At 49.3% G+C, this 12291-nt stretch overlaps 1 protein-coding gene across 5 annotated transcripts in view; it reads left to right on the top strand.

Moving 5' to 3' along the window:
- Positions 1-12291, top strand: part of LOC144680530 (V-type proton ATPase subunit C 1-A-like) — a 112258-nt gene that overhangs the window by 46339 nt on the left and 53628 nt on the right. For all 5 annotated transcript variants that reach the window (XM_078541609.1, XM_078541611.1, XM_078541607.1 and 2 more), the window contains exon 9: positions 12032-12124. In XM_078541609.1, coding sequence (XP_078397735.1) covers positions 12032-12124 — 93 coding nt within the window. The remainder of the gene's footprint in view (positions 1-12031; positions 12125-12291) is intronic.

Genomic DNA, 12291 nt, shown 5'->3' with positions numbered 1-12291 from the left:
TCGTGGTCCTGCTGTGTGGCAGTGGCACCCTCCTCAGCCTGTGGTGTTGGAGCCGCTGGGGTTACAGGAAGAGGGGATTCGGTGTGGGCCGTACACTCCCGGAGTCACCTGGATGGATGGCTCTGGAGGGTACACCTGCTGATCCTCCTTTTTGGTGCCTGAGGGCCCTTGGCTGGTTCCTTGAAGAGAAGGGGTAGCTGGAGTGAAATTGGCTGCCTCACCCCCTCTTGTGAGCACACTATTGGAGGCCAACTATGGCGTCAGCGATGGAGTTCAGCCCCTACAGCAGTGCAGGTGCTAAGTCCTGGTCCAAGGTCTCCATGGCGCCCACCATCCTACCAGTGTTGATCTCAGTGTTGGCATGCTGGCGCTATCGCCTCAGCCTGACGGCGGATGGACTCCTCCATCATGCCTTGCAATCTGAGGAGTGCAGCAAACATCCCTTCCTGATGTTCCTGAGGTTGTCTTTGCAGCTTCAGCAACTGTGACATGATCAAGTCCAGAGGCTCGTCATCTGACTCGGACTCAAAAGGTTTCAGACCTCCAGCAGTCCTCTGAGTGCTGGACACCTGGGAAATCCCTACCACAGATCAGACAGTGCGATGTGCACACCAAATTGTGATCCCGAGGCTACTCTAAAGCTAGGTCCCACTGAGGTGTGTGGCTCTGTGCTGGTGGAGGGTGTGGGTGAGCGTTGTGATGGGACTTCAGGGATGGTTTCAGTGGATTCCTCTTCTGAGCTTCTCTCAGGGCTTGATTGGAGGCCCTGGGTCGTGGACTCTCTTGGCTGTTTCCCAGATGTGCCTGCGAAAGCAAGGAGAGATAATTAGTGCCTGTGAAACAGGACACATCACTCACGGAATGGTTGTCTGTTGGATGTTGCATTGCTGGACCCTCACTTGGTAGAGCACCACCAACCTCACCGTCAGCACAGGAATGGCCCAGAGCCTTGCTGGTCAGCTGGATGGCTCTGTTTTTAAAGTCTGCGAGGACCATGATTTCAGGCATTCCTCCACTGGTCTATGACCTCTCCCTCTTGTGTGCCAGCTTGAATAGAGATGGAGAGAGTGTAAGCAGGATGCCTGCCAGATCAGATGAAAGGCCAGACATACTTGTGTGGGTGGTGAGTGGTCCTATGGATGGGCTGAAAATAATGAAGGTGAGTGTGAGAGAGTGAATGGTGATGTCCCTTGAACTGGCAGTGAGTGAGGGCCCTGTGAATGTGTGATGGGTTTGTGAGTGTGAGAGTTGAGAGTAATGAGAAGAGTGACTTACCCTGGTGGAACGGAGGAGATCATTCATCCTCTTGCGGCACTAGGCGGCTGTCCTCTTTTGTAGGGTGTTGGCACTGACCACCACTGCCCCCGCCTCCCAAGCTGGATTGGTGATGTTGCTGCCCATCCTGCATCCAGAGGGGGGGTAGAGGATATCACAGCGAGCCTCCACTGTGTCCAAAAGGCACTCGAGGGAAGCGTCTTTGAACCTGGGGGCTGCAGTCGTCCTGCCTTTCAGGGCCATGTCTTCTGTGCAGCAGTCCTGGGCTGGAAGCACTGAGAGATATATGCATGGCTGCACTTTAAATATGGCGCCTGGTGTGATGAAGAAATGAGGTGATGGTGTGGCGGGCGAATGAGAGCCCACTCGCCATGGAAACAGCATGTTTCCCAGGAATGCATAGTTAATGCGGCGGGATTGGGATGATATGGCGTGAGCAGCCGCCATTGTGGCCCACTCCCGCGCTTAGTGCAAATCTGGGATGAATCCCCCCCTCAGGTGTGGGTGAGCTGGATGTGATTTTCCTAACCCTTTTCCACCCTTGGTTGAATGCGGAGTGGATTAAAATCGAGGTCTATCAGTGATGAAAAATATGAGTGACACTGCTGTGCAAATCTAGCTATTTTTATAAATGCCTAATGTCTCTTCAGCATCAATGAAATCTTGCCGCACATGGCGACAGCGGGCAGAATTCTCCCAAAATGAAACGAAGTGCAGTGGCGGGCGCTTTCAGCAGTGCCTGACCCGCCATTTATAATGGTGGTAACTCGCGCCTGATTCTGCGCTTGGAGCCTCAACAATTATGCATCGGCGCGTTTCACTCAGAATCATCTGGCAGGTCGGGAGCTGATTCGTCCACCCGCTGTCAGCTGGTGGGTTCGAAGGTCTGGGCCCCATATTTAAACGTCAGTCCAACACACAATCTCAATCTCTCCAGCCCAGGGATGTCTGCAACCCATAAGAGAAAGGCTGAGAGCCTCAGCACGAAGTCTGCACCCTGCTTCACCCACTAGGCCCTCAAGGCCTGGGTCAGAGGGGTGCAGGAACAGCACGTGCTCTACCCCACAGATGGCTGCAGGAAACACAGTAGCCTCACCTCTCAGGCCTGGGACACTGTAGAGGAGCAGGTCAGCACTGCTGACACCCAAGGCGAAATGCCACCCAGTGCTGGAAGAGGATGACTTATCTCATCCGCTCCGCCAGGGTAAGTCATCCTGCGACACCCTCCAATATCAAACTCTCATCATTGCATCATGCACTCAAATGGCTCTCTCTTCAGGGATCTCAGACAACCATTAGCAGGGGACACATATCAACATGCATTCTCTCACCGAGACTTTCACATCACCACCATCCCATCCGTCATGTTGCTCACACTCCATCCTCTGGCCCTTCTGGGGCGGGCTCACCACACACACAGGGGACATGCATTTCACCCAACCTCTGCTCTATCCCTTCTCATCACATGCCTTTCTTTCTTCTTCATACAGGCCAAACTGGCACACAACAGGCGTGAGAGATCGCAGACGGGGAGGGAGACGTACAATATCCTCACCCTCAGTGAATTCACGGAAGCTGCAGCCGAGCTGGCTGGGGAGGACAGGGATCGCTCCTGTAGGGAAGGGGAGACCGGCCTCTCCAACTAACCTAGTACGGATCACAGCTCCATACCTCATCAAACCCTGACACTCACAGTGAGTCACATGCAGTCTTATCTAGCTCATGCTCACTAACTGAAACTCTCCTTTCTATTTTCTAGGCACAAGCACGTCGAGGCCCCCAAGCCAGTCCAGCACCACCAGTGTGAGCCCTCCAGACCTCATCAGAGGATGTATCTCCAGAAGAACCGTCACGGCACTCACACGCACCCTCCACCAGCTCAGAGACACACATGTCGGAGGGGCACAGTTGTAGATTAGGCTTGGCCTCACTTTCTGGGGAACACCTCACTGACACGTCCCCGCTGCAGTCAGAGGCAGGAACAGCCCAGGTCTCCGGCACTTAGAGGGCTGCTGGAGACCAGCCACCCGCTTGGTCCCAGTCAGATGATGAGCCTCTGGAAGCGGCCACCAAATTTATGCTGGAGATGCAACAACAGGCGGCGGAACATCAGGCAGAGATTCGACAGTCACTCAGCAGACTAGAACGAACGATGGAGGAGTCCGTCCGTGTTCTGATGTCGTGGCTCCGACATGCGAGTGCCTCAAGGTCACCGTGGGAAGCTGGCAACCACCAGGGAGACCTTGGTCCAGCAGGTCTTGCCGGATTTGTGCTCGGCCCTGCACTCCATGGCCACACATCCTGGTGGACATTATCAAGATGTAGGCGACAGGGGGACGAGGCACCTTGACCTCGCTCCAGATGCACCATCTCCTGCAGGAGTCAGGGCATGGCCCTCGGGCACCCACAGGGAGGATAAGCATCAGCCGGACACCCACGGGGTCCTCCTCTCATAACAATCCAAGGGTGTGCAGCCACTCACAGCCCCCTCTGCCTGTGACCCCATCCATTCCAGCTCCTCAGGCCACTGAGGGCACTTCTGCCCCTGAACAGGTGACCCTTATCAGGCCAGGACTCTCCAGGCCATGGGCCACCAGAGGACGTTCGCCAAGGTCATCAGAGACATCAGGCCGTAACAGTCAGCAGGCTGCCTCCACCTCTGCTGCGGATGTTGGGACTGCACCCAGGTGTAGCGGTAGAGTTAGGAAAGTTAAGAAAAATTGATGTCACTTTTGGGTCACGGGTATGCTATACATGTAAAGAAATTGCACTTTTGTTAAGATATTTGATGGTTATGTGAATGTTCTTGTCAACTGAAGGCGTTGTGATTTTGTACTTTGGAATCCTCTTATTTCGAAGTTTAGCCTTCCTCCCACTCAGTGATGGTGTCCCACTGTGAGATTCACAATCCTGTGATGTCAATCTCAGTTGAACTAGCACCTGCACCTCTTGCATGATGTCAGGGAGATGTGTTTAAATCTTTATTGGAAGTGTGTGATGTAAGCGTTTCTCACCCTTCTTTCTCAAAAAACATCATTGAGCGAGGGCAGCTCATCAGCATTGATATTCCAGCGGCATGTGTGTCTCCTCAGTGGTAGTGGCAGAAGAAAAGACATTCACGGGAGGAGGAGATCCCTAGGCATGTCCACATCTTAGTTGCAGCAGTGTTTGCATCGCTCTTGTTCCTAAGTGGGATCAGTTCCCAGAGTGAGCTCACTCACAGGGATGCACGGACCAAAGCAAAGATCATGGCCTGGTGATTCATGTGGCAAGTAAATGCGGGACTCGTTCTCGCTGCAAGTGGGTGGGCATCCCCTGAGTTGAAAGAAGATGGCATTGAGGGCTAGTAGAGATGTGGCTATATTCCCTCACTTGACTTTACTCTTCATGGAACCTGTCAATGATTAAGGTATCACGCCCATGTGTCCCATGTCTTCCTTCCTCCATGGCATGATCGCACTCATGCTGACCCTCAGCAGCCTCCTGAGGTTCTTGGGTCTCCAGATCTTCATCCTCTGATGAGCTCTCATCCTCCTCCAGTTCCCCCTCTGGCGGGGGTCACCTCTTTGCATAGCCAGATTGTGAAGGGTGCAACACACTGCGATGATGCGGGAAACCCTGTTGGTAGTGTATAGGAGTGAGCCGCATGGTCTGCTCTATAAGGGAGCATGTGGACCTGTGAGCAGCGTTGTACCTCTCCTCGGAATGGCTCGGAGAATGAAGCACTGGTGTCATCAGTCAGCGCTTCAGTGGGTACCCCTTTATCCCCAAGCAGTTGGCCCAGCAGACATGATGGCCCCTCGAAAATCTCAGGCACCATAGGAGTGACTTAGGATGTAGGAGTCAGGGCAACTCCAAGGTACCATGCGCAAATGTGCAGTACGTGCTTCCGGTGGTCAGACACCAGTTGTACGTTGATAGAATGATAGCCCTTGTGGTTTATAAACATTAGGGGCTGCTGCCATGGAGCCCGTATAGCCACACGAGTCTATTGCACCCTGCACTTTTGGGAAGCCTGAGATGGTGGTGAAGCCGGTGAATCTCGCAGCCTGGCTATCTTCATCCAGAGCAAACCTGACATAATGATGGGCCTTCCTGTAAAGGGCATCTGTGAACTCCTTTATGCATTGATGTGTTGCGGACTGAGAGATGCCGCACAGGTCCACTGTTGATCCTTGAAAAGAGCAACAGGCAAAGAAATTTAGCGCTGCGGTCACCTTCAAAGCCACTGGCAGGGGATACCCTCCAACTCCACATGGCATCAGGTCTACACGAAGAATGTGGCATATGTGATGGACCAGAACTCGGGACAAGTGCAGATATGCACGGCATTGCCTCTTGCTCATTTGTAAATAGGAGACTCTTGGACGACAAACCCTAGGCCTGGTGATTCGTCTGGTTGTCTGGGTCTGTCCTCCTGACTCTCCTGTTCATGTTCTGGCTCCGTTTGACCATTTCTCTCCTGCTGGAGCTGTGTGCGGAGTCGCCTCTCCCTCCTTCGCCTCCTCCATTGCATTAGGACCCTGTCAAAGGCAGCATTGAGCCCTGGATCCATGTATGCTTTTGCCTTCTGTCTGGGAGGAAACATTAAAGACATTAATGATTCCAGGGGCAAAAAAATGAAGCTCAGAAGATGACACATTTGGAGACTGTAAGGGTCCATAGATTTTCCTGCCCTTCTGACATGGTGGCTGATGCCGCCTTGTCCCTGAGACACTAGCACACACATCGAGGTGACCAAGATGGCATCACAGATATGTAACATCTTGAGCACTGCATGGCATATTAAAGTTTCAGTGAGATGAGTGACTCAACCCTAGCTCTGTGCTCCAATCTCTGGTGTGGCATATTAATGACCAGTCAGTGGCTCATGATCAATGTGAGTGGATGCCCTTTGGCCCATTAGGAATGTGATATTTGGTGAACATGTGACAGGCTTTCAATGATGGAATGCCAGATATGATACAGCTGTGCCTCCTTCACTATTGCCTGCATTCCCAAATTCTACATTCTTATATGTTACTCTTGAGATGCAGCAACTGTGATGTGTAGCCACTGAGTTCTGAGTAGCCCTTTAACAGTGCTAATGAAGCCATTGGCCTTAAGTGGTTTTCATCGCAAGGAAGACTCCTACTCACTCTGGCGGCAACAAGAGGTTAGAAAGCGACCCCAGAGAGGGGTGTTTGAACTTCCCCTGACTGCCATTCCACAGCCTTCCCTCCCTGTTGCCCCTGTTGTGTTCACCCTGCCCCCCTCACTGCCATTCCACAGCCTTCCCTTCCCGTTGCCCCTGTTGTGTTCACCCTGCCCCCCTGACTGCCATTCCACAGCCTTCCCTTCCCGTTGCCCCTGTTGTGTTCACCCTGCCCCCCTGACTGCCATTCCACAGCCTTCCCTCCCTGTTGCCCCTGTTGTGTTCACCCTGCCCCCCTCACTGCCATTCCACAGCCTTCCCTCCCTGTTACCCACCCCCCTCATGTTTGTCTGCCCGACCCCTTGCCACACACCCCTGTTGAAGTGCTAGTCTCTGAAAGTGGAGGCCTGCATGAGTGCCACAGCACAGTGGTGTTCTTCAGGACAATGAAAGCAAAGAGCAGGAGCAGTCCGACGCTACAGCCCCAGCAGGTTGGCGATCATCGCAACAAGACCTGCGCAGCACTATGGCTGGTTGGCTGTGTATGTGCCACTCACCTCGAAGTTACCAGTGAACTGAAGTCCGACTTCTGCATGCCACAACTTTTCAAACGCGTTTGACGCCGACACAATTTCCCGCTGGCGTGACGGAAGATCGGAAGGCGTAGCAAGATTCCAGCGAGCAGCTGTTTTAATGAGCATTCATGACATGTTAATGAATGCAAATGGCATTCGTGCCACCAGTTGGTGGGATAACCGACCCACCATGAAAACATCATCGGGAGAATTGAGACCTTTTTTTACGACGGCAGGTTTCCGATTTTTTTGCCTCCCGCTGGATTCTCTGCTCCTGCCTGCCATGAAACCCACCGCGGGCGGGATGGGAAAATTCCACCCAGTGTCTAGTCTTAAGTTCAAACAACATTCAGAGAAGAAGGAATAAATTGTGTTTAAATTGAAACCCAGCTATTACTAACCATTGGTTAAGCATTTGTCCCTCTCCTTAATTGTGATTTAGGGCTGTATCTTCCGAACCGGCTTTGCGCCCGTTGAACTGTCAAAGGCTTATTAAGGCCACTAAAAAAGTAATTAAAGTGATTAATGGACCTGCCCGTCCAACCTCAAGGTTGGCGGGCAGGCCAGGAGCCCAGGTGGGCTTCTGAAAAAACATGAAACCTCATCCACCGGCTGGATGAGGTTTCATGAGGTTATTAAAATTTGTATGAAATCTCTAAATAAAATAAATTGACATGTCCCAGCTCATGTGACAGTGGCACATGAGGGGACACGTCAGTAGTTTTTTTCCTCATCATTATTTAATGTTTCAAACCTGAGCCGATCTCTCCGAGGCAGCATTTTGCCTCAGGGAGATCTGTGCGCTCTTCTGTGCACATGCGTGAAAGAGCACATTCCGGGCTCAGGGAATCCTCCCCCCCCTCCCCCAACCGTCTGCACATGGAGCGCATAGCACTTCCTGGCGGACGTCACGTTGGGTGGGCTTTAATTGGCCCACCCACGTAAAATGGCGGCATTTGGGGGCATCGATCGGGAACCCGTCCGCCCGTGCCCGCTCCCGCACAGCCCCCACGATGGGGGGAAAATGTTGTCCTTAATTTCTGATCTAAGTACTGCCAGCACACCGCCCAGCAGTCACGCATATATTTTAGTCTGCTAGTTATTGCTAGAGTGAAGAATTGTCAGCATGATAGGTAAACGGGTTTTCCATTGATGGTAATCAATGGAAGATTATTGAAAGAAAAATTTTGGCCTGAGCTGTAGCATTTAATGCTACTTCCCATTTATCTTCCTATCATGAAGAATTGGTTTATCATTTAATTTTTAAAAAAAATATAACATTTTGTGAACAAATATAATCAAAGCACACTTTTCCTTCAAGTGTATCACAAAATGTGTCTTATTTATGCATGCTGAGAGTACCACATAGTAGGAATAATTAACTTTGATAGCTGCATTATAATGTGCACTTTAGCACTGTTAGGTACTGAGTCGTGGAATTTTCCTTTCATGCATTATGAATGAATGGAAAATTCCAGCTAAGTTGGACATAAGTGCAGTGTTGTGTATGGACGTATTAAGTTGGACATATGTGCAATGCTTTGTATGCACCAACAGAACAATTCTGAGAATTATAATTCAGAGTGCAACCTTTTGATTTGTTTTACTCTTTTAGTGAATCCAATGTTAAAGTCAACCTTTAATTAGTATTCCAAAAATCAGTAGTTTCATTTCCTCAAAATAAAAGACCCAAGTTTTGCTGTCGAAATAACAGTGAGGCGAATGGTGCTTGCTGTTGTTAATGGGTAAATGGTTCAGCAATCTCGGGTGAAAAGTAGATGTAAATTGAAATGCCAGTATCCAAAAGTTGCTGTCAGAGTTGGGGTGGTCCTACATTAACTTCATGAAAAAAGTACTTCACTGTTTGCCTCATCATTGAAATGAACTGAATGGTGTGAAGCTGCTGTACTTGCATGATAGGTATGAAATAAACACATCACAGAATGCTAAGTCGTGCTATCACAAGTGTAGGCATCCTTTTAACAACTTGATAATAGTTAATTATTGCCAATTACCTCTCTGGCACTGAAATTAACTACTACAAATGTGGAATCACATTTCTTCACCCATTGTGTTGTAAATTTTAGTAATGTCAAATTTAGCACTTTTATTAACTTTTCGGTCTCTTTTTTAATTCAATCTTTCTTTCTCTCTATTTTTCTTTTTGTACCTGATTTGACATTGGATTTACACACACTATTTTACACTTCTGTCCTTTGCTGTTTATTTCCCAGTCCTTTATTCTGATTGATTAAGGAGAAACACAGTTGCTTGCCCTGTTCACTCAGTTTCCAGACAGCAGGGGCAGGATTTGCCCTGCGGGTTTCAGGACCCCATGTCAGAGTCAAATGTATGTCATAGACCCGCACTGTGTGGGTAACAGTCACTTGGCTGTGATTATCCACAAATTAACCTACTAATGGCCAGGGAGTGGGCTCACTGTCCAGTTAAGGCCAATAGGAGGCCCTCCAGCACTGAAGGAGTAGAAGTTGGCCTTTCCAAGTCAGTGAGAAAGAGGGAACCCAAGATGGAGGCACCTTCTCTTTAACTTTCTTGACTTTAAAATAAAATAATCCTTTTACAACAGGGCCACCATTGTGGAGAGGAAGACCCTTCGCAGGGAGGCCTGTGAAGCTAGGCAAGTGGGGAGGGCCTCAAGGTTGGCCTGGAGTGCTAGCCCCCTGTCTGGAGGCCGCTTCCAGATAGCTATACTGTTCCCCGACACCTCCATAAATTTCCAGTCGGCCTGTGACGTTAGGCCTTAATAGGCTTTTAAACTGCCTTAATTGGATACCTGATGCTCGCGAGTGGTTACCCTGACACACGGTACCACCACCCCGCCCCCCACCCCCCCACATCCCCATCTCAATTCAGGAAAAATGGCCTTGGGTCTTGATGGTCCCCGGAAACTGGCATGCTGGCCAACTGTGTGAGTTTTCACACCCACCCGCCTCTATACTTAGAGAGCTAAAAATTCAGCCATAGCTTTCTCTCGTGGCACAGCTTGCACTTTAGCAACTTTTCACACAAAGAACTTTAGAGCAAAATGTGCACTAACAAGTCTAATTAATGGCATTAGATGCCCTGCTTCAATAAAATCTGGGCCAATACTTATGGTTAAATTGGGAAATGTTGCACTATATTGAATCTTACCTTTGAGAGGTGGTGCATCTTATGTGTGTTAATTGTATATGATTTGTATTCAGGGGGAGGGTATTATTTGGGGACACACCTGTGTTTTTATATGTATATAGGAACAGGCTGAAAGAGTTTTGGGAGGTGAAAACTAGCAAGTAAATAAAGTCTTGATTTCAGTGTTCTATTCCCCACCACCTGACAGTCTGAATTTTGGCATGTGGATATGTAAAACAAGGGTGGGAAAAAAAAAGGCCAGGATTTTACAGCCCCTCCCACCGGCGGGATATTATGGTCCCTCCGGACCGAATGGAGATTTAAGGTGGCTCGCTGCATCTGCCGGAGGGAGACACGCTGCGACAGGGCTGTAAAATCCTGGCCAGCTTTAAAAATCATAAGTAGGTAAAATACACAGAATAGCAGTGGGAAGTAGAAAAAAAGTGTTTAATTTGGTTAAAAAAAAAATTTAAAATGTTTAATTTTGCAGCCTCCTTGAATTTTCCGCTTGCCGGGCGCACACTGTCAGCGGGCCCGGGAGCGGACAAACGGACAGGAAACGGGCCCCCGACTGCGATTGGCCCTCAGCCATGGTTCCACGTTGGCTGGCCAATTAAAGGCCAGCCAGTGTGAAACGAGCGTTGAGAAAGGCTCAGCACTGCCGGCGGGGGTGGGAAGAGGGCGGGCGCCGATGTCACCGAGGGTGCTGGTGAGCGCTTCCACTGAGCGCCCTGAAGGCAGGCAGCAGCCTCAGGAAGCTGCAGACCTTCACAGAATAAAGGAAGCATCAAAAATGCTGCAGAATATGTCCAAGCAGCACAATCAAGCACCTGAAAGAATACCTCATTAAAAAAAAAATCCCCAGATATCTTTTTTTAATTTTATTTCCTCACAGAGGTTTCGTCCCGCCCTGGATCGAGGTTTGAGCTAAAATGTAAAGGCTGCCAATTGGCCCGTCCGCCAACTGTAAAAGTGGACGGGCCGTGAAAAATCGCTTTCAAGTGCCGCCTTAATGGGCTTAAGCGCGCCTGTCGACAATTAAGTGGGCAATTAAGCCCATTAAGGAGGCACTTGAAAGCGACTTTTCACGGCCCGTCCACTTTTACAGTTGGCGGATGGGCCAATCGGCAGCCTTTACATCGATCCAGGGTGGGACGAAACCTCTGTGAGGAAATAAAATAAAAAGAGATATCTGGAGAATGTTTTTTTTATGAGGTATGCTTTCAGGTGCTTGATGGTGCTGCATGGACATATTTTGCAGCTTTTTTGTTGTTTTGTTTATTCTATGGAGGTCTGCAGCTCCCTGAGGCTGCTGTCTGCCTTCGGAGAGTTTGCTGGAAGCGCTCACCAGCACCCACGGTGATGTCGGCGCCTGCCCTCTTCCTGCCCCCACTGGTAGTGCTGAGCCTTTCTCAGTTAAGCGTTTCACGCTGGCTGGCCGTTAATTGGCCAGCCAATGTGAAATCATGGTTGAGGGCCGATTGCGGTCGGGGGCCCATTTCCCGTCCGCTGCCGGGCCCCCCCCACCCCCGACATTGTGCGCGCCCGATGAGCGAAAAATTCAGGCCCTGTTTTCATTGGAGTTTCTCTCTGGGCAGGTATTGTGATGAATATCCTGAAAATAAATATAGCCACACCTCCCAAAATGTATCTATGCACAATAGAATGACATTTCGCTTCACCAGCAACTAAGATCAATGGGCGCTGCAGTGCTTAAATCTACCTAGAGGTATTTAAAAATGTTAATGTTGCAATTTGACTTACCAGGGTAAAATGTGGGTTATAAGTGGTAGTGGATTTTCCCTCAGCACTGGCAAACTCTCAATTATGTATGTATGCTTTTAAATAAACTATCTTCTGAAACTTTACCTGGAAGTTTCTCTAAATTAAAATCATGAACCTTTCTGATGCACAGAATGATCATAGAAGACACAGAGGGAGCCCTCTTTACAGTAACTCTCTTCAAAAAGACTGTGGATGAATTCAAAATCAGAGCCAGAGAAAACAAGTGAGTTTTGAAAGTATTTTAAATAGTTCTATCAATCATAATTTTACTCTTCTTCCTTCAGTACTTCAAGTTGGAATAAATGACTGAATTACAAATTTGTGATTGAAAATATTGCTGGATTGATTTTCACTTCGATAAAGCCATTCAGTTTGTTCAATAAGAATTTT

This window comes from Cetorhinus maximus, chromosome 5 (genome assembly GCF_964194155.1).
Source record: "Cetorhinus maximus chromosome 5, sCetMax3.hap1.1, whole genome shotgun sequence".
NCBI lineage: Eukaryota > Metazoa > Chordata > Chondrichthyes > Lamniformes > Cetorhinidae > Cetorhinus > Cetorhinus maximus.
The sequence above is the reverse complement of the archived record's forward strand: the minus strand, read 5'-3'. Positions and strand labels throughout refer to the sequence as shown.